The sequence below is a fragment of the Sus scrofa genome, chromosome 6 (genome assembly GCF_000003025.6).
Source record: "Sus scrofa isolate TJ Tabasco breed Duroc chromosome 6, Sscrofa11.1, whole genome shotgun sequence".
NCBI lineage: Eukaryota > Metazoa > Chordata > Mammalia > Artiodactyla > Suidae > Sus > Sus scrofa.
The window spans coordinates 163,188,298-163,208,003 of record NC_010448.4 but is presented as its reverse complement, the minus strand read 5'-3'; the positions used below and the strand labels follow the sequence as shown (position 1 = coordinate 163,208,003).

Below are 19,706 nucleotides of genomic sequence, written 5' to 3'. Positions count from 1 at the left end.
TGGGGGGCTAATCAGAGCTGTAGCTGCTGGCCTATTCCACAGCAACACCAGATCTGAGCCACATCTGTGACTACACCAAAGCTCATGGCAATGCTGGATCCTTAACCCACTGAGCAAGGCCAGGGATCAAACCTGCAACCTCATGGTTCCTAGTTGGATTCATTTCCACTGTGCAGTGACAGGAACTCCAAGTGTATTAATTTTATATCCTGCAACTTACCAAATTCATTGATGCATTCCTAACAGTTTTCTGGTAGCATCTTTAGGATTTTCTAGGTATAGTATCATGTCATCTGCAAACAGGGATAGTTTTACCTCTTCCTTTCCAATTTGGATTCCTTTTATTTCTTTTTATTTCCCAATTGCTTTAACTAGGACTTAGTAGTGGCAAGAGTGGACATCCTTGTCTTGTTCCTGATCTTACTGGGGATTCTTTCAGGTTTTCACCTTTGAGAATGATGTTAGCTGTGGGTTTGTCACATATGGCCTTTATTATGTTGAGGTAAGTTCCCTCTATGCCCATTTTCTGGAGGGTTTTTTTAATCAGAGATGGATTTCAGATTTTGTCAAAAGCTTTTTTATGCATCTATTGAGAGGATCATATGGTTTTTATTCTTCAGTTTGTTAATGTAGTGTATCACACTGATTGATTTGCAGATATTGAAAAATCCTTGCATCTCTGGGATAAATCCCACTTGATCATGGTGTGCAATCCTCTTACTGTACTGCTGGATTCAGTTTGCTAGTATTTTGTTGAGGGTTTTTGCATCTATGTTCATCAGTGATAATGGCCTGTAATTTTCTTTTTTTGTGGTGTCTTTGTCTGGTTTTGGTATCAGGGTGATGGTTGCCTCATAGAAGGAGTTTGGGAGTGTTCCTTCCTCTGCAATTTTTTGGAATAGTTTCAGAAAGATAGGTGTTATCCCTTCTCTAAACTTTTGATAGAATTTGGCTATGAAGCCATCTGGTCCTAAACTTTTGTTTGTTGGAAGTTTTTAAATCACAGTTTCATTTTCAGTACTTGTGATTGGTCCATTTGTCTTCTATTTAATCCTGGTTCAGTCTTGGGAGATTGTACTTTTCTAAGAATTTGTCCATTTTGGAGTTCCCATCATGGCTCATCAGAAACAAATCTGACTAGTATCCATGAGGACTCAGTTTTGATCCTGGCCTTGCTCAGTGGATTAAGGATCTGGCATTGCCGTGAGCTGTGGTGTAGGTTGCAGATGCAGCTCAGATCCCGTGTTGCTGTGGCTGTGGCATAGGCCGGTGGCTACAGCTCTGATTAGACCCCTAGCCTGGGAACCTCCATATGCCACAGGAGCAGCCCAAGAAATGGCAAAAAGACAAAAAAAATAAATAAACAAATAAACAAAAAAAAACCTGCCTTTGCTGCATCCCATAGGTTTTGAAGTGTTGTGTCTTTGTTGTCATTTGCTTCTAGGAATTTTCTAAACTTTTTTTATTTCTTCAGTGACCACTGGTTCTTTAATAGCATGTTGTTTACTCTGCTAGTTTTTTTCCTTGTTTTGGCAGTTTTTTTCCTTGTTTATTTCCAGTAGTATAGCATTGTGGTCAGAAAAGATGCTTGAGGAATTCCTGTCGTGGCGCAGTAGAAACGAATCCAATTAGGAACCATGAGGTTGCGGGTTTGATCCCTGGCCTCGCTCAACAGGTTAAGGATCTGGCCTTGCCATGAGCTGTGGTGTGGGCCACAGACACTGCTCATATCTGGCATTGCTGTGGCTCTTGCATAGGCTGGCGGCTACAGCTCTGATGAGACTCCTAGCCTGGGAACCTCCATATGCTGCAGGTGCAGCCCTAAAGAAAGGACAAAAAGACAAAAAAAAAGAAGCTTGATATGATTTCAATTTTCTTTAGTTAATGAAGCTTGATTTGTGTCCCAGTATGTGATAAATCCTAGAAAATGTTCCCTGTGCACTGGAGAAGAATGTGTATTCTGCTGCTTTGGGGTGGAATGTTCTATGAATATCTATTAAGTCCATCTGGTCTAATGCATCATTTAAGGCCTCTGTTTCCTTGTTGATTTTCTGTCTGAATGATCTGTCCATTGTTGTAAGTGGGGTGTTGAGTCCCCTGCTATTATTGTGTTATTGTCAATTTCTCCTTTTTAGGTTGTGAGCAGTTGCCTGATATATTGAGGTGATCCAATGTCGGATGCATATATACTTACAATTGTTATATCTTCTTCTTGGATTGATGATTTTATCATTATGTAATGTCTTTCTTTGTTATACTATTCTTTATTTTAAGGTCTATTTTGTTAGATACAAGTACTCCACCTTTCTTTTGATTTCCGTTTGCATGGGGTATTATCTTCCATCCTCTCACTTTCAATTTGTATGTGTCCCTAGAACTGAAATGTGTCTCTTTAAGACAACACATATATGGGCCTTGTTTCTATATCCATTCAGCCAGTCTATGTCTTTTGGTTGGGGAATTTATTCCATTTACATTTAAGGTAATTATTTGATATGTATGTTCTTATTGCTATTTTATTAACTATTTTGGATTTTTTGCTGCTCCGTTTTCTTCCCTTCTCTTGTTCTCTTCTCTTGCAGTTTGGTGACTATTTTTAGCATTGTATTTGGATTGCTTTTTCTTATTAATATGCATATCTACTGTATATTTTTGGTTTGCAGTTACCATGGAGTTTTGATATAGGACTATCTATATCTATAACTATCTATATCTATATCCATACACACACACACGTTTGTTTTAAACTGTTGGTCTTTTAACTGCAAGTGTATCTCCAGTACATTGCATTTGTACCCTCCTCTTATGATTTCTGGTTTTGGTAGCATATTTGTTTGTGGATGATTTCCTACCTTTACTCTATGTATGCCTTTACCAGTGAACCTTGTAATTTGTGACATTTTTGTTTCTAATTGTGGTCTTTTCTTTTCCACCTAGAGAAGTTCCTTTAGTATTTGTTTTAAACCTGGTTTGATGGTGATGAATTCTCTTGGCTTTTGCTTGTCTGTAAAGCTTTGATTTCTCCTTCAAATCTGAATGGGAGCCTTGCTGGGTGCAGCAACATTGGTTGCGGGTTTTTTTCCTTTCATCACTTTAAGTATATTGTGCCACTTCCTTCTGACCTGTAGAGTTTCTGCTGAAAAATCAGCTGGTAACCTTATCAGGGTTCCCTTGTATGTTATTTGTTTCTTTTCCCTAGCTGCTTTCAATATTTTCTCTTTGCCTTTAATTTTGGTCAGTTTGATTAATATGTGTTTTGGGGCATTCCTCCTTGGGTTTATTTTATATAGTACTCATTGTGTTTCCTGGATTTGAGTGAGTGATTCCTTTCCTATGTCAAGGAAGTTTTTGGCTATTATCTCTTCAATACTTTCTCTGGCCCTTTCTCTTCTCCTTCTGGCACCCCTATAATATGGATGTTTGTGCATTTAATGTTATCCCAGAGTTCCTTTCTGTTCTGCTTAGTGATTTCCATTAGTATGTCTTGCACCTCACATATTTATTATTCTGCCTCCTGTATTCTGTTGTTGGTTCCTTCTAGCGAATTTTTTATTTCAGTTATTGTATTTTGTGTCTCTGCTTGTTTAATCCTTAAATCCTCTATTTTTTTTTTTTTTTGGTCTTTTTACCATTTCTTGGGCTGCTCTCGTGGCATATGGACGTTCCCAGGCTAGAGGTCCAATCGGAGCTGTAGCCGCCGGCCTACATCAGAGCCATAGCAACGCGTGATCCAAGCCGCGTCTGCGACCTACACCACAGCTCACAGCAACGCCGGATCGTTAACCCACTGAGCAAGGGCAGGGACTGAACCTGCAACCTCATGGTTCCTAGTCAGATTTGTTAACCACTGCGCCACGACGGGAACTCCTTTTTTTTTTTTTTGTCTAAATCTTCTATTTCTTTGATCAGTGTTTCCTGTAACTTGTCAATCTTTGCCTCCAGTTTATTTCCAAGATCTTGAAACATCTTTACTATTATTAGTCTAAAGTCTTTTTCATGGAGGTTAATAATCTCTAGATCACTTAACTGTTTTTCTGTTTTTGTTTGTTTTTCTTATTTCCTTATCTGAGTCATAATTATCTGCCTTCTCATTTTGTATAGATTTTTGGTGTGGTATCCTTTTTGCAGACAATAGGGTTGTAGCCTCTCTTGCTTCTGCTGTCTGGCCGCTGCCCACCCCCCGCCCCACCCTGACTTGTGGCTGAAGTTGGTACAGGGGTTTGCTGTATGCTTCCTGATGGGAGGAACTGGTGCCTGACCACTGGTAGGTGGAACTAATGCTCATCCCTCTGATTGGGGGGAGGGCTTTGTCTCTGGGTGCTATTAGAAGCAGGTGTGTGCCTGGGGGGGTGTCTTAGACTGTTTGCTGATGAGTGGGGCTGTGTTCTCACCCAGTTTGTTGTTTGGTCTGGGGCTACTCAGCCCTGATGGGTGGGGCCAGATTTTCCCCAAAATGGCCACCTCTAGAGGAGTTCATGCTAATAATTACTCCCGAGACCTTTGCTTCCAATGTCTCCCCCGCCCCCCACAGTGAGTCACAGTCACCCCATTTCCCCAGGAGATCCTCTAAGAATCACAAGCAGATCTGACCCAGATTCCTAAGGAGTCTCTGCTTTGCCCTGGGACCCAGTGCGCATGAAAGCCTGTGTGGGCCTTTCAAGAATGGAGTCTCTGTTTCTTCCAGTCCCATGGAGCTCCTGCACACAAGCCTCGCTGGCTGTCAATACCAAATGCTCTGGGGACTCCTCCCCCCAATGCCAGATCCCCAGGCATGGGAACCTGACATGGGCTAGAAACTTTCACTCCCATGGGTGAGACTGAGATACAGTTACTTTCCAGTCTGTGGGCCGCCCACTTGGTGGGTATGGTGTTGCTTATATCATGTAATCCCCTCCTACCATCTTGGTGTGGCCTCTCTTTGTCTTCTGGAGTAGGATATCTTTTTTGATAGTTTGCAGTCTCTTTTGTTGATGGTTGTCCAGCAGTTGGTTGTAATTTTGTTGCTTTTACAAGAGAAGGTGAGTCCAGTCCTTCTACTTTGCCATTTGATCCTGTCTCTGCCACAGCTTTTGAGGGTAAATACACGTTTAGTCCTGTCTCTGAGCCCGTGGACTAATGCAGAGCAAACCTGGTCCTGTTTACGGAGATTTGTGTAAAAGCCAGGTAGCAATCCAGCAGGTCCCTTCACTTTCTTCCCTTTTTGATAGTTGTCTCACTATCCTGAGTACACTGGTTTGATTTTGATAGCCCGTTTTATCCACTGTGGCTCCATCCTGAGAAGGAAGGTGGCAGAAAAGAGAGCCTAGAGCGCCCCCTGCTGTGTCTGGGTGGGCTAGTTCTGGGTGATGAGGTGCTGTCCTCAGTGCTGAAACTCTTCCCCTCTCGCCTGAAACCCTAGGTAGAACCTGGTCCCAGAAAGCTAGGGAGTTGCTGAGCAAGGCCAAGGCCACAGGGAAGTCCAGTGTCAACCCCTTGTCCCTTAGTTTTAAGAACTCTGCCAACTTGAAGCAGGCAGTCCTCTTGCAAACACACCCTACAGACTGCCTTAGAACTATGTATTTTTCCCTCTTAAGGATTGCTAAATGTCAGCAGAGTCCGTTCTGTAATTCAGAGACATTTAATGTCGCTTGTTTAGTATTAAATGATACTTTCTATACCACACACTCCATTTTCTGACATCAGCAATGTAACCCCTTGTCTCATGGCATTTCTGACTAGAGTTGTAGAATAGGAGGTGATGCCACAGAGTACCCAGTATCCCCCCTAAAGAAGAAAATCCCTCTAGCTCCTCCATGACAGGTGTTCATTCAGACTCTGCTTGCATACCTCTAGTGATGGGAAACTCAGTGTCTCTCAAGGAAGCCCTTCCAGTGACTGATGACTCTCTTCACTGGAAGGTTTTCCTCACTTTTTAACGGAAATGTGTCTTCCTGAGACTACTTCCCTGAGTTTGGTTCTTACCTTGGGCAACACAGAACACGTCTTCTTTTTTGGACGAAAAAATGTCCAAGATATTTTTTCAATGTTATAGAGATTGTGATCTTGCTTTCCTACCCCTGTTTCTTCTTACTTTTCATCTCGGGGGTAAACAGCTCTAGTCTCCTCATCTGTTTCTTTTTTTTTTAATTTTAAAATAATTTATTGCTATAAAAATCTAATAATCATCTCAGCGAATGGAGCAGTAACGTAAAAGATCACTGTTCACAAGTCAGCATAACAAATATAATAATAATGAAAAATTGGAAATATTGTGAGAATAACCAAAAGGCGACACAGAGACAGGAAGTAAACAAATGTTGGAAAAATGGCACCGATAGATTATCAGATGCACGGTTGCCACAAATATTCAGTTTGGAAAAAAATGCAGTATCTACTAAGAGCAATGAAGTTAAGCTCAATGAAACAAAATATGCCTATATGCCAACATGTCTTTTGTGCAATAACTTACACATTTTTTGCAAGGCAGAAAGGGAACCAGAGAGGACAGACCTTTCCTCTTTCTTTCTTCCAAGAAGACCAAAAAGTGGAAAGGGCTACACAGACAACCAGGCCCTGTCTCTAGAATCTGGCCTCATTATTAGATGTCTGTTAATAATCACTTTTATTTTTGTGTAATATCCACTGGAAAAACTCAAATCACAACTGTATATCAGAATGAATTATTAAAAATGGAACACGGTTTTATAACCTAAATGCTCATGAAGACATAAGCTCTAACCGGCACCCAAGAAATAGCCACCGAGACATCTTCCTAGTCTCTACCTCTGCCTGCCTTCCAAAGGAAAAATCTGTCCTGAATTCTGGCTTCGAGGAATTTTTGCCTATTTTTAAATTTAAATAATGGACTCAGACATTTGTTCAAAATGATGTATGTAAGGTTCATCTTTGTGGAGTCTAACCATACTTGGTTCATGTTAATTCATTAGACTGTTGCTTTGACCAAATACACCATATTCTATTCATCCATTCTACTACTGAAGGCTCCTTGGGTTGTTTCCAATTTACAGTTAATACCGGCAATAGTGCTGTGACCTTTTTGTGTTTATGTCTGGTGAACACTGGGGCATAGTTATGTTGCTGACTACCTAACAATGGAATTGTTGGGTATTATATTTATTCTGCTTTATCACTTAGTGCTAAAAGATTTCCAAAGCTCATCTGTTTCTAGTGAGAAATGATTTCTAGACATCTCACCATCCTGGTCATGTTCCAAAGAACAGCTATTATTTATTAAATACCTTTGCTGACGTTCCTCATACCTAAGTTCATTAAACCTACGTAACTTGTGTGATGAGGTAGACGTTGCCATCTTACAGGAAGGTAAGATTCAGAGAGGTTAAATATCTTACCCAAGATCACCCAGATAGTAAGAGACAGAACGAGGGTTCGAATGCAGAGTTAGAACTCAGAGTTGCCTGGCTGCAATTTTAAACCACTAGCACACCTGCTGCTTATTTGGCCTGTGATTCAACTAACCAATGCAGTTTTTAAAAAGTGGGGTCTATAACTTAGGATACTCTAAATTTAATGAAAATAAATGATTTTATATCAATGAGGATTTGACTTAAATGGATATCAGTTTACTTCCAGTAAAATATACTGGAAATATACTATGTCATTATTGAATATGCAGTATAACGCTATACAGTGACTACCTTAGCACCAAAAAAAAGGGGGGGGGTCTAAATATGGTCATATTATGGAAGCAGTTTGACCAGGGAAAAATAGATCTGGACTATCATCTCTCTAATTTTATGCAGACTGTCTCTATTTATGCTGCTTCAAGAGATGCTATCGTTTGTGAAAGGCCTGCCACACTGTTGGCTCACAGTGAGCTGGTTGCAGTCAAACTCCCCAGGACTCTGCCACAGGAACTGCTGGAAAGTCAAGTCTTGGCTGTTCTCCTTATCTTGATGACAGAGTCCCTGACAGCAAAGTGAGGGTTACACCAAACTGGGTCGACTGGCTGGTTCTTGAGGGAGCGAGAGACCTGGAGGGAAAGGCGTCACGAACGCTCTGAGGAACAGAGGTGCTGCATAAAGCACTTTATTTGCATTCCTCTGGGCAACAAGAACCCAGAGGAGAAGCTGTATATACAACACAACATTTGTAGCCAACTCACATATGGTTCTTTGTTAAAATTTCTTAAAACCAATAAGCAAAGGGAGAATGAGCTTTGCTCTCAATTTTTGCAAGAAACTTTGAAAATCTCCAGTGCAAAGCAAAAGAATGCTAAACTGAAGCTTTGTGCTAGAGGGCCTATCTCCCTCGAGCCTCCCTTCCCCTCTCCATCTCCTAATCCTCATTTCTGGGAGGTCATTTTAATTAGCAGGCTGTCATGGTGACTCAGCCTGCTGCTTCACAGACAGGAAGGGAGCTGACTCCCCTGGACCCATTCATCATGCAAAGGCACTTTACTCTGTAGAAAAATGCACAATACTGAGCTGGCCCCACCTTGGGATTTGGCACTGATGCTGTTTTATCATCCCCACCAGCCTCCAGTGCATCCTTTTGTCTTCGGCATCTCCTGTACCTGGCAGTCGGCCGCCTCCTCCCACTGTGGGTCTTCCACGCCCGCCTCTTCAGTGGTCGGGTTTGATCTCTGACACCAGGATCTAGAGATCTTAGCCATGACAGACCTTTTAGAATGTACGGCTAATACCCTTTGTTTTGGGAACTGCTTCATTTTAAACTACCCAGGTCATTGGGAAATAGCTCTCAGAGCAGTTTTCTGAAGTTGCATAGACTGGGGTTTGGGGGAGTCAGGAAGCAGGCAGCTCATTGGTAAAGTGATTGGGGGTCTAAGTCCACTGTGATCTCAGAAATTATCTCCCATTGCTCCCAACAGTGTCTTTGGGTTGTATGTGTGGTTGCTATTGTTTGGGGCCAGCAAATATAGACACTGCTTTTCTAAAACTATGAACAACCGTAGCCAATTCTAAAAGGTAACCACCTGTAGTAACTGCACAACTTAGAGCAGTAAAGGGGTGGAAATCACTGACCTGAGAAGTATTTACCTCTCAAAAGGGATGTGTGGGCTTTCTTTTCCTGCGAGCGTCTCTGTGTTGTAGGAAATAGCATCTGCACTCATCTGGTTTGAGTTTCCTATTTGGTTCCCAAGCCTTAAGCTGAAGGCTCATGATTGATTTTCCATTGGTAAAAGGGAAAATCGATGGTGAGATTTCTCATTCTTACCCTTCCCTTTCACTAGCTCATTCATGATCTCAGCCCTTATCTTGGAAACTAGAAAAAGATGATTAATTGCATGCCCCACCAGAAAATGCATGCCCCTGCCACCACAAGACCTCCCCAGACTCTGCATCCTTAAAAAGAGTTTGAAGGGTCTTTGTGGGTCACTGAGCTCTTCTTGTTTCCTTTGCTGTTGGGGGAGTTGTTGGCCGGGCCCCGCAGGAGTAGGTGCTTGTAGGGAGGGGGTTTTTCTTTCCTGCAAAGGGGGAGATAACAGAGAGAAGAGAGACAGCACATAATCACACTGTATTGGCATCATTTGTGTGCATGTCCATCTCCCCATGGGACCGTGATGTCCTAGGAGCACGGGCCTTGACGGCCTCTCCTCTGCATCCCAGGAACCCTGGCCCTGACTGTTAGATGGATGGATGGAAAAAACCGAACTGCCCTCTAGTTAGAACTCTTCTACGTTTCTGCCTTGATTCTTACCCATTCTATCCACCCCACGATGGAATGGGATGGATACGTGGGTGAGCTAGAGCATGGCAGAGTTGGGACTTCATTCCCTTTATAACCATAACCACCAGGGACTCCAGAGTCCCCTTTGAATTTCTCAGTATAGCCTAATTATGTCACTTTACAGTGGGTCTCTCTCCCCCATAAGCTTGGAGGCTCTTGGAAGGCAGTGATGTGTCTAGTTCAACGCTATTCCCCGGCACCCATCACAATACCCTGAACACTACTCTTCAGGGTGCACTTTCTGTTCTGCTTACACACTAGACTATGAGCTCTTGGTGGGCAGAGATCGAAGTTTATCCATGTTTGCATTTTTCCTCATAGGGGGCCTTGTCTGTTTATTATGTCATTGAGTGATAAATTGATATGCCATTCATTTGAGCATTGGACTAAGATTTATTTACAGTAGAAAGAGCGGGCAGTTCAGAAAGAACTGAACTGCATTCCCAGATCAGCTATATATGAGAGGTGTGACCTTGAGCAAGTTATTTACTTTCTCTGAACTTCATTTCCAAAATGAGGATTAAAGAGTCCACTCTTGCAGGGTGATGTGAGGTTAAATGAGATAATATGTAAAACCCACTTAGTGTCTTCCCTTGCCAACTATAATGTACAAAGGCATGGTGCCATGTGCTGAGTATGGTCCAGTGGGTTCTGGAGGTAGACAAGGTGAGTCATTGATGCTGTCCTCAGTCTGCCTACAGTTTTGTAGGGGAGATTGTTGTACAAAATAGAAAATTAATAAAGAACTACAGTGCGTGGCAGAATACAGTAGATGCCACAAATCTGGGAATCTTGGGCTGTTTTTGATTTAGGATTCAAGAATTGGCTTCTTGTAACCCACCATGCTGTGATCCTGAAGTACCATTCTCTCTCATGGTTGATGAGTCATGAATAAGGAAAAGACAGAACAGGTGGCAGCCCACAAAAGCGACATCTCACCCTAATGTATCTCTCCTACCATAAAGCCTCACTGCCTAAAACTCCACACTCATGAAGGACCTTGCTAACATAGGAAGGCCGCCTAGCATGGGCGAGATCCATCTAGAGCTTGGCCCCCATCAACTGCCTGGAACACATCTTGGAATGTTGCTTACAGGCAGTGTGATCTTGAAGAAGTGCCCCCCCCCCCCCCGCCCGTAGCCTCTGTTTCTTCCTGAGAGTAGAGTCCAGGTCCCTCTTGCCTTGTAGGCGCTGGTAAGCGGGGGCTGGGGAAGAGCTTTGGCAACTGCAAGGTGCCATTCGTATGTCACTGAGAGTGTGGTTCTTCACATCCAAAGGGAGCGTGGGAAATAACATGGGTACGTTTCTGTGGGGACAAAGGAGTGTGAGCACGCCCAGCTACAATCACGTTGCGGGTGGGGGGATGGCCCCAGGCAGATGGCATGCACAGGGAGAGGGTGCGAGGCGGCCAGGGAGGAGCGTGCACTTGAAAAATGGCCGTGAGGTTCTAACAGAGGCAAAAAGCATCTGCAGCTAAAGACGGGGCACCGGGAGAACGAGGCTCTAGGAGGCAAGCATCTCACAGCTGGGCCCCTGCAGAGCTGCCCCTTTCACGTAGGGCCCTCCTCCACCCGTCCAGGCTCCCCTTCGTTGGGAAGCTGACTCCCAGGGAGATAAGCCTCTCCCTTCTCCAGGCTTCTGCACCGCTTTGTGCCTCACCCCTCAGCACACCGTTTTCTAGGGCATTCTCGACTGTCTGTTTTTCTCACAGGACTGTGAGTTTGATGCCTTTGCTTTTTCCCTATAATTCCTGGGCAAAGCACAGGCCTGGTATGGAGCAGGTGCCTGGGGATTATCTGATGAATAGAAATGAGCTTTTAGTTCTAGCTTTCCCATCTCTGTTGCCCTCGCCATCCTGGCCTGTCATTGCCTTAGAATGCGTCTTTCAGGTTCTGCTTTCCACACCCTTTCTCCCAACCCGGAATACCTTCTCTCCCCTTTATAGTTGATTTGTGTGAACTCTTTGTGACTTTAAAACCCGGCTGAAACCCCTCTTCCTCCATGCAGCTGTCTTGGGATACTCCTGCTGGCTGCCACATGTTGGCCAGATGGTGTGGGCGAGGAATTTCTGATTGGGTCTCACTTTTCTTTGCTATCACACGAAAGGGCTGAAGTAGATCTCTTGTAGGGGCTTCTTCTGTTCTACCATCTTATAATCCATACATCCAAGCTTGTTTGGGACCCTCACTGGGCACTGAGGATATAGGAGGGACTAAAACAGGTCCTCCGGGAGCAACCTGTTTCAGAGGCGCCAGACATGCAAAGATGCTGTGACAACACCTGTGGGTGGTACCACGCACACCTGTGTGCCATGTGCAGCTATGAATCCAGTAGAGAGGAAGTGACTGTACCTCAGGTGGGGAATAAAGATAAATAGGTGTGAGATCTGGACTGGGCGTTGCCAGGTGAGGTGGCGTTCACCATCTACAGACAAAAAGGGGAGAACAGTCCAGGAAGAGGGACGCTAACTTATTGGGGGTAGAAAGTGGGTGGGGTGGGGTGGGGGGCTCACAAGGGAAAGCGTGTGCTTGGAGGCTGTTGGTGAAGTTTAAGATGTAGGCCAGGGCTTTGAACAGCAAGAAGAGGAGTAGAAATATTACCCTGACGGTCAGTGAGGGGTCTCAGCCCTGGTCATCAGTGCCATGGCCCTGAGCCTGGCCTTCCCAGGGACCCTCCCGGAAGGCTGGTCCAGCACCCAAGGATGGTGACAGGCTCCTAGCACATTCGTGGAAACTGACACATTACAAGTATCCACAGAGAGGAGAGAAAACAAAGATTAATTTTGAGTTCAACCTGTAATTTTCCTTTAAAACTGGAACTGCTCTTTCACTTAATGTTATTTGACGCTTGGGTGGAAAGTAATATAAGAATGGGAAGGGATTCATGTCCCAGTCAGAGCCTTGTATGCTCCTGGGATTCAGTTTACCACCTTGAGAGCTAGTGATATTCATGGTGTGATGAGGCAGAGGTGTGGGATGGAGAAGGTGCTTCTTTGGTTTTCTTAGTTGGAGAGTGGACCCATGTACTCATTTACTGCAAGCCCTCAAGGCTGTGAACTTGAAGGAATGAGCTCTCCAGCTCTTTTTTTTTTCCCCCTGCTTTTAGAAGCATGCCTGCAGCACATGGAAGTTCCCAGGCTAGGGGTCGAATTGGAGCTACAGCTGCCAGCCTACGTCACAGCTATAGCAACGCCAGATCTGAGCCACATCTGTGACCTGCACCACAGCTCATGGCAACAGTGGGCCCTTAACCCACTGAGTGAGGTGGAGGATCGAACCCGCATCCTCACGGAGACTGTGTTACATCCTTACCCACTGAGCCACAACAGGAACTCCTCCAGCTCTTTTCTAATGAGGGCTCCAAAGCTCAGGGCAAGAAGGTCTCATGAGCAGGACCCTGAACTCCCCTGCATCCTAGAGTTTCAGGGTCCCGCCTCCCCCACTTTGAAGAACCTTCCTTAATTGGCGCGGAGAACACGTCCCCCCCGCCCCGCCCCTGCCCCGGGGAGCGCGGGGCTGGCTGCAGTCCTGGCTGTGACCAGTCCTGGCTGCATCTTGGGGATGGCCACCCGCCCTGAGCATCAGCACCGTCTCGCTGACAGTGCGACAGGCAAGAACAAAGTCGGAACGGATCGCAATCATTTTATCCCGGCTGACAAGGACCTGAAAGAGACAGCCCCCCAAATTAACTTGCAAATGAGATTCTAAGAATTCTTTTGAGTTTTACAAAGCTTTGCCTTTTTAAGAACTTTAACCCATGAAGAATGACGTCTACGAAAGAACCAAACACCTTCCTCTAGAGGTGAGCTTCTCAGGGGCGGGCTGATGCCTTCATCACTTACTCGTTCAAGCCCCCCTCCCCCAAGGACCGGCATAAAGTGCTGCTTTTTCCAAAGTGAATGAATGAACGGATGTGTACACACAGGCATGCTCGGTACCGTCTAGACACGGGGAGCACAGAGAAGAAACAGACTCGCTCTCCTACTGAAGGCCGATGGGGGTGAACACGCTGAGACAGAGGATGCGGCAGAGTGCGTGGTCATGCCGACTCCACGTGGAGCGGGGGGTCTGAGCGGTGGGGCTCACAGCCTGCTGGGACGGGGGCCCTGAGAGATCATCCGGCCCAACCAGTGAAGTCCAAGAACTTGTCCTCGGTCGTGACAAGCTGCCTGGAAATCTGGGATTGCAGCCCAGAAGCCAGAGGAGGTGGAAACATTTATGGAGCACCTACTGGCTGCCAGGCACTGTACCAAGCTTGTATCTGATCTTTAAAAGCATCCTTAGAGATTGCTGTCATTATCTCCACTTTAGGTAAGTACAGAAGGAAACTTGCCTCATAGCCACAGCTAGCGTGAGCTTGAGACAGAATTTGAACTCGCATTGATAGTGAGAAAGGCTTCCTGCTGGAAATGGAGCTTAGCCAGACTTGAGTCCAACTTTGGAATCATAAATGCCTAGGATTAAGTCCTGCCTCTGCCCAACCACACTTTAACCTCAGGCAATTCTGTCTACCTTTCTGAGGTTAGACAGAATTGCCTGAGGTCAAAGAGTCGCTTCCTTTTCCTCATTCGTAATCTGGGGGAGAAAATATCTACGAGGAGTAAATAAGATCATGCAGAGAAAGCACTTTGCTCAATAATAACAGCAATGAACCGTGTTAGCAACAGGGTAGGGAGGAAAGTGCATCTGTGCAAAGGCCCTGTGGCAGCATTTGGGCGAGGTCATGGGCAAGGTCAGTGGGGAGATTGGTCTGGCAGGAGCAGTAAGTTGCATATCATGTCCTCAAGGACGGTGGACCACCAGGGGAGCAGGAGATGAGGCTGAGAGGTAGGGGTGGGGCCAGCACATTCCAGATGCTACTGGGCAGCACTGCCCAAGTGCTTAGTGGGCTCATGGCCAGAAGGCATGGGAAGGCCCAGCACTCTAGGCTGTGGTCCCAGTCCTCAGGTCACTCATCTCTTGACCATCTCTCCTCACCAGCCCAAGTTGGCCCCAGCAGAGGAGCTGAGGTGACCTTCTCAGGGGCATGTCCTCTCAGCCCTGGGCCTCTGCATCTTGCGAGGAGACTTTCCTGTGCTCAGGGTACATATGTGCCTGGCACTGTGCTCTAAGATACATCCCATAATAATCTTCCAAGGGAGCAGCACTGTCCCTATTTCACAGATGAGGAAACAGAAGGAGCAGAGACCATGTGAGCTGAGATGATACAGGAATCCCAAGGATGAGCTATCAAATGAAGTGGCACCTGGACACACCCAGATTCGCTTAGAGCTGTGACCAGACTCAGCTTCCAGCAACTCTCATCCCTGTGGGCTCCCGTGTTAGACCCAGAACTGTGACCACCCCTCACTGCCAACTCAGGAAATGTGCTATGAAGCAATTGTGGCCTGTACACTCTGTGGCCATGCCACGGATGAGAAACCAAGGGTCAGAGAGAGGCCAAAGGGAGCTGGCCCTGAACGAGAAGCCGGTGAAGCAGGAGGCAAGCCCACACCGCCCTGCTGTGCACTTACCGCAGCCTTGGCATGGGGATTGCCACTTTCTCGACCATTGGGTTCAGCCGGTAATAATCCAAAAACGTTCTTGCCACGTTCCGCCCCAGCTTCATATCTGCAAGTGTGGGCGTTAAGGAGCAACTCTGGACTAGCAATGAAAATGACAACAGTGATAAAAACAGTATCATCACTCACACTTCTGTGTGTTGCATGTGCTTTTTTTGATTTTCACAAAACCTTAAATATTAGAGACTATTATTTTCCTCATTTTATAGATGAGGAAACTGAGATGTGGAGAAGTCCAGCAATTTGCCCAAGGTCATAGAACCAGAGAGAGGAGGAACCGAGATCTGGGTCTAAATAGTCCTACCCTGAAGCCCATGTTCAAAGCTTGTAGAACCTACTGTGTCACCCTATGGGGATCATTGGGCTTCCATGGTCTGGCTTCAGGTGGCTCAAGGTAGAGGCAGATAAGCAACTCCAAGGGCCAAGAGACCCTCTCGTATATAGACTAGGCTCACTTGACTCTTAAAACGGATCAGTCATTTACTTTGGTAACCTTGGGGACAATGATAAAACCCTAAATAGCATCCCTGCTCGACCTTAAAATCTACTAATAATGAATCCTTAGGATAAGGATTCATGACCTGTTACAGTACAAACTCCCTGGGGAAGGAAAAGGGCCGAGTCGATCTTGACCATTCACACTTTAGTATAAATTAGTACAATAGTCATCTACTCACCAATATGAAGCATCAGCTCTGTGCATAATATCTCACATCTCTGGGCCTTCATACGAGGTAGTGGCGCTGCCTAAAGGGCCTCCCCTGCCCCTTGGCTGATTTTTAACCACCAGTTCTCTAGTTAGGGGAGGTCTCTTCAGTAAAGCCTCCCACAATGCTCCTCTCCTCAGGTCTGTGATTGCTGCCCCCTACCTCTATGGCTTCTGAGCTGACTTCATTCAAAGCACTCATCATCTTTTGGTTCCTTTGTGGTCTAGCAGGTTAAATATCCAGCATTGTCACTGCAGTGGCTTGGGTCACTGCTGTGGCGTGGGTTCCATCCCCAGCCCAGGAACTTCAGTACACTGCAGGCAAGGCCAAGGTGGGTTAAGAATAGCACTTGTCTTGTATCTCATATTCCTCATCTCTGAACATCCAAACCGTCACAAACTCTTATCGATGGGAGCTTCTATCTCTTCAGTCTGTCCACTTCTCTCCTGTCCCCCTAGAAAAGGGCAGCACCTTTTCCTTGCATTGCAGTCCTCCTGCCCTAATTGCCTCCCTGCACAGGCCTGTCTGCCTCTACACCATTTTTTATAATGTGGCTGCTGGGGGTGGGATGGGAGGGTGGTAGTTCTAAAACACAGATCTAACCACCACATCAACCAACAGAGTGAAACCCTTCAGTGGCTCCCACTTGCCTTTAAAGTTCCCATATTGGAACTTGATTTACTGGGTTCTTCATAGTTGGCTCTCAGCTTTGTGCTTGCTGCCGACTCCATCACACCCCACTGATACTGAACTTCTGCCTCCAGGCCTCTGCCCATTCCATTCCATCTTCCCAGACCACTGTTCCCACTGCCCACAGGCCTTATGGGGCTGAGTCCTCCTCAGCCTCGGGACAGCTCAGTTTAGCTGTCACATCACTGGGTAAGTCTCGGCCACCACTCCATCCTGGGTCACGGAGCTGGGCCAGCATCTGCAGAGCAGTGGAGCATGTTCTCACCACTCTCTTTGAGCCGGGGATGGACGTGGCTCAAGACACGAACACCAGCATTTCTGGAGCACCTACTATGTGCCTGGCACTGTACTTGTACCTGGCTTACATATGCATTTCAAACAATCCATTTTTATCTCCCTGGGAGGTTAAGGAACTTGTCCAAAGCTACCTAACTGGCAGTGGCAGAGTCAAAACTCCAACCTGGGAATGTTAGACTCCAGAACGGTGAGCTTTCCACCACACCGGGCTATTTCCCAACTAGAAGGCACCTTTTCTGTCAAGGGCTGAGTCATCCCAGGCCAGGACCTGGTGGGAGAAGGAAAAACACCAGACAAGTTGTTTATGACAGTGAGACGTGCTACAGGCCCGCTGGGCTCTGGGGCTGCCACCTGCTTTTTCCTCTGGTTGTGATTGACCTTCTCTGTCCCCTTCTTTGTAAGGCTCCCAAGCTGGCATGGAGCATGTCCTCCCTGGGCCGCAGGCCCTGGAGGCAGTCCCACTGCCAGGACCCACAGAGGCCATGGCTGCTTCAACCTAGGGAGACCGGATCAGGGCTGTGTGTCGACAGAGCTGCAGGGCTCGGGGGACGGGAAGGGTCCCCATGGACTGGGCTAAAAGGTTGTAGCAGAAATCTTAGGCATCTAATCCAAATCCTTGGCTCGGCCATGTGCTGTATGTGGCAGATTGTACTTCCCAAAGATGTCTGCAGCCATGCCTCCCATCTTACCTGTTATTCCAGAATGTGACTTTGACCCTCCTACCACTGAGAGGTGTGGTCTGTATCTCTCTCTCTCTGAATCTGGGTGGGCTTGTGACTCACAGTCAAAAGAAAGATCCAGGTGGCACTGCAGGACCTCTGAGGAGAGGTCAGAAAAGTGGATATAACTTGCACCCTCCCTGCTGGAATGCTCCAGCTGGGGTCCTGAGTCTTGTGCAAGCAGCTTGACCACCCCGAGGCCACTCTGTTGTGACGGAGGCCAAACTAGAAAGCAAGGGGCTGTGGCGGGGAGGCCCTGAGAGTGCGTGGCAGAGAGACTACATAGAGAGTCCTGGCCAGCCTGCAGCTCCTCCCACGCTCTTCTCTGCTGCTCTAGCTCCAGCCAGTGCCTCACTGCCACTGCATCAAAGCGGCCAAGCTAGAACCACTCAGCTGAGCTGTTCCCAAATTTCGGACACACAGAAAACACGTGAGACTAGCTCTGGTTTTAAACACTAAGTTTGGGGGAGATTTCGTTGCAGGGGAGATCCGTAGAAGGTCCATAGCAGGATCCGTAGCAGAGGAGAATGAGAATACCTGTGACTTTGCAGAAGCGCCCCCATCTGCCCCCAGCCTCCCCCAGCCTGTGCCCTCACTGGAAACATGAATAACAATGCCTGCCTCATGGGCTTGCGGTGCTGAGCCAATGGACAGACCAACACGTGGGTGCTAAGTGAATGAATGAATAGGGCCAAAGGGAAGCCTGAACCCTTTCTCTGACCTGCAGTGACTCAGGCCAGACTCAGCAACCCTAGGAGATCTCCTAGTTTGTCCCTCAATGCTCCTGAGCTCCACCAGGGGGAGGAGTTGAGCTGTTCCAGTAAAACGTCCTACTGTGAGATGTAGATCATTTTAGATAAGCTCAGTTATACCACCTCAGGCAAGCTACAGATTCAATGCAATCCCTATCAAGTATCAATGACATTCTTTACAGAACTAGAACAAAATATTCTAAAATTTGTATGGAAACCCCCCAAAACCTGAATAGCCCCAGCAGTATTGAAAAGAAAAAATGGAACTGGAAGAATCAGATTTCCTGACATCAGACTATACTGCAAAGCTATAATCATGAAGACAGTGTGGTACTGGCACAAAAACAGAAATATAGATCAATGGAACAGGATAGAAATCTCAGAATTAAACCCAAGCATCTATGTTCAACTAATTTTTGACAAAGGAGGCAGGAACATACAATGGAGGAAAGATAGCCTCTTCAATAAATAGTGCTGGGAAAACTGGGCAGCTAAATGTAAGAGAATGAGATTAGAACATTTTCTAACACCATACACACACCAAAAAAACTCAAAATGGATTGAAGATCTAAATGTGAGGCCAGATACGGTAAAACTCCAAGAGGAAAACATAGGCAGAATGCTCTTTGACCTAAATCACAGCACTATCTTGTTGGCTCCACCTCCTAGAATAATGAAATAAAGACAAAAATAAACACATAGAACCCAATTAAACTCAAAAGCTTCTGCACAGCAAAGGAAACCATTAAAAAAACCAAAAAAACAATCCACAGAATGGGAAAATCTTTGCAAATGATTCAACCAACAAAGGTTTAATCTCCAAAATATACAGACAACTCATAAAACTCAACAACAAAAAACCAATGCAGTGGAAAAATGGGCAGAGACTTATGTAGACATTTCTCCAAAGAAGACATATGGATGGTTAACAGGCACATGAAAAAATGTTCAACATCACTAATTATTAGGGAAATGCAAATTGAAACTACAGTGAGGTGCCACGTCCCACCAGTCAGAATGGCCGTCATTAACAAGTCAACAAACAACAAATGCTGGGGAGGATGTGGAGAAAAGGGAACCCTCCTGCACTGCAGGTGGGAATGTAAATTGGTACAACCACTATGGAAAAGAGTATGGAAGTTCCTCAGAATACTAAATACATAACTACACTATGATCCAGCAATCCCACTCCTGGGCATATCTGGACAAACTTTTCATTAAAAAAGATACAACTGTGTGTTCATCACAGCACTATTCACAATAGCCAAGACCT

At 45.8% G+C, this 19,706-nt stretch overlaps 2 protein-coding genes across 3 annotated transcripts in view; one reads left to right on the top strand and one right to left on the bottom strand.

The window, feature by feature from the left end:
* AGBL4 (ATP/GTP binding protein like 4) overlaps positions 1–19,706 on the bottom strand; it is a 1,262,788-nt gene that overhangs the window by 8,279 nt on the left and 1,234,803 nt on the right. Inside the window, exons 12-13 of one of the 2 annotated variants that reach the window (XM_021097822.1) lie at positions 15,221–15,317; positions 6,107–9,445 (exon numbers count right to left, since the gene is read on the bottom strand). In XM_021097822.1, the coding sequence (XP_020953481.1) occupies positions 9,325–9,445; positions 15,221–15,317 (218 nt within the window). In that variant the 3' untranslated portion in view covers positions 6,107–9,324. Of the gene's footprint in view, positions 1–6,106; positions 9,446–15,220; positions 15,318–19,706 lie in introns of those variants that run through there. The other variant, XM_021097823.1, reaches the window with a different exon arrangement.
* LOC102157940 overlaps positions 1–19,706 on the top strand; it is a 59,272-nt gene that overhangs the window by 18,951 nt on the left and 20,615 nt on the right. The gene's annotated exons all lie outside the window — the stretch shown is intronic.